Source organism: Acomys russatus, chromosome 8, assembly GCF_903995435.1.
Source record: "Acomys russatus chromosome 8, mAcoRus1.1, whole genome shotgun sequence".
In the NCBI taxonomy this organism is placed as follows: Eukaryota; Metazoa; Chordata; class Mammalia; order Rodentia; family Muridae; genus Acomys; species Acomys russatus.
Window position 1 is genome coordinate 76610657 of NC_067144.1, and position 2649 is coordinate 76613305.

General features: G+C 34.4%; 1 protein-coding gene across 1 annotated transcript; it reads left to right on the top strand.

Moving 5' to 3' along the window:
• The first annotated feature begins 1205 nt into the window (after positions 1–1205).
• Positions 1206–2150, top strand: LOC127192959 (olfactory receptor 4A15-like). The gene has a single exon (XM_051150338.1). It carries the CDS (start codon positions 1206–1208, stop codon positions 2148–2150), a length of 945 nt encoding a protein of 314 aa, XP_051006295.1.
• The last annotated feature ends 499 nt before the right edge of the window (positions 2151–2649 follow it).

Here is a 2649-nt window from a genome sequence, read left to right on the forward strand (position 1 = left end):
TTTATATCTGTGTGAGTAAGATTTAAGTTCTGAGTAAGTATGTGTGCTCTTATCCTTTGTTCTCTCATCTTGCCATTTTAACTGGACTGATATGGTCATAATGTCTTAGTGTCATCAAACTAAATTATGACTTTCAGGGATCAAAGAGAAAATTGTAGAAATCTAGATTTGAAACAAGTCACCAAAAAAAAAGAAACAGAAAACCCAGATAACATATTTATGGGAGATAGGTACTTATTTTGAATGAGTTGTACCACCCTTAATTAGGCTTTTAGTAATATCAGAAGAATTTTATGCCAATGCCACGAATAAAAGAGCATATGCATGGCTTTAGTTTTATACAATAGTGCTAGAAAAAGAACACAAAACAGCATCTTCAAATATTGCATTATGCTTAAAATATGTTCTAAGACAGAGTCTATGACATAGCATAAAAAACCACAACACAAATATATTTTATAGTAATACTTCATAATATAAAGGACATATTTAATTTCAATTGGAGAATATAATATTTTAATGAACTGTCATTTTACATATGGTATTTATAATGTCTCAGTGCTCTGTAGATTTTCATTAATTTTGATTTTGGTAAAATATACAACACATACTGCCAAGCAACCATCATTGCCTGACTTTGTGAATATGTAGATGACCTTTTTAAATTTCTTTCTGGATTTTCAGGAATAGAGTAAAATTCAGCATTTATTATTTACCTCCTTTACATCTCGAAGGAGTTTGAAATTGAATTAATAATTTGAGATTTGCATAAAAAGAACAATCAAGCAGTGTCTGGTCCAGTTGCTGTTATGTAAAGATGTTAGGAAGTTATATTGTGTACTCAGAAAGGCTGTCGCTAAACTTTGGCAGAAAATTTTATGATTTATGTTGTAGATACTATTTCATATAAATATGAAAATATAGTGCTTATATTTATATGTGATTATGTTTTCACTAAATCACTTCACAGGTAAATCATCCAAGTGTCTGCCAGACAGACCCCTGAAGATTCACTATTATGTTTGTAGAGAGGAGTTTTTGAAAATGAGTGGACCAAGGCTGGAGGAAATTCAAGCTACCTGTGTGACACAACATGGGAGAATTATTGAGACATTGTAACATAGAGCTTAGAATCATTTCAAATTCATCTGATCTTGTCTGCTGGCTCTGACACCTGAGTAGGTTCAACACCCTCGGAAGAACATATGGAAAAGAGGAACAATGTGACTGAATTTATCCTCTTGGGTCTCACTCAGAACCCAGAGGGCCAAAAGGTCCTGTTTGTCATATTCTTGCTCATCTACATTGTGACCGTAATGGGCAATCTGCTCATCATGGTGACCATCACAGCCAGCCAGGCCCTGGGATCCCCTATGTACTTTTTCCTGGCTTATTTGTCATTTATAGATACTGTCTATTCTACCGCCATTGCTCCCAAAATGATCATGGACTTGCTCTATGAAACAAAGACCATTTCCTTCCGGGCTTGTATGACTCAAGTTTTTATAGACCATTTATTTGCTGGAGCTGAGGTCATTCTTCTGGTGGTGATGGCCTATGACCGTTATGTGGCCATCTGTAAACCTCTTCATTATTTGACCATCATGAACCGGCGGGTTTGTGTTCTCATGCTGTTGGGGGCCTGGATTGGGGGCTTCCTTCACTCATTAATTCAGTTCATCTTTATTTATCAGCTTCCTTTCTGTGGCCCGAACATCATTGACAGCTTCGTATGTGATATGTATCCCTTGCTAAAACTGGCTTGCACGAATACTTACCTCATTGGGCTCTGTATGATCGCTAATGGAGGGGCAATTTGTACTGTCACCTTTTTAATTCTCTTAGTTTCCTATGGCATCATTTTACACTCCCTTAAGGCACATAGTCTGGAAGGGAGGCGCAAAGCCTTGTACACATGTGCATCCCACATTACTGTGGTCATTTTATTCTTTGTTCCCTGTATCTTCCTATATGCAAGGCCTACTTCCACATTTCCCATCGATAAGTCTGTGACTGTGCTTTTAACCTTCATAACTCCAATGCTGAACCCTTTGATCTACACCTTGAGGAATACAGAAATGAAAAATGCTATGAGGAGACTTTGGAGCAAAAAATCTATCTCAGTTGTTAGTGGGCTATATCAGTCTTGAAAAGAGAAATTCAGCATATTTTACAGAGACATTTATTGCAAACATTTACCTTTTTCATTATTGTTCTCTTTTGCTAATTTAGTATCAGTGAAAAGCAGCCATTTGAATTAAAATTTAAGATATAATGTTTACTCTTTAAAGATTAGATTTGTATAAGCTTAATTGTTTATGTGTAGTTGTACATTTTAAGATACATTTCAATATAAACGAAATATTATTTCCTTAATTTTGAGTTTCAAATTTATTTTAACATATAAGTAATATTTCCTCACTCATCCTTTTTTGAATTTATAAATGATTTACTCAGTGTAGATAACAATACTAATTCTTCCAGTTATTCATCTACATGTGTGAATAATGAGCCACTCTCTTAGTAATTAAACATATATTAACTATAACCATCCATGAAATGTTGTTTATTCAATGAAAGAGAAAATTAGAGTAGTATAGACAATTGATTCCTGTGATATGTGATATGTGATAGATAATTAGGAAGTTC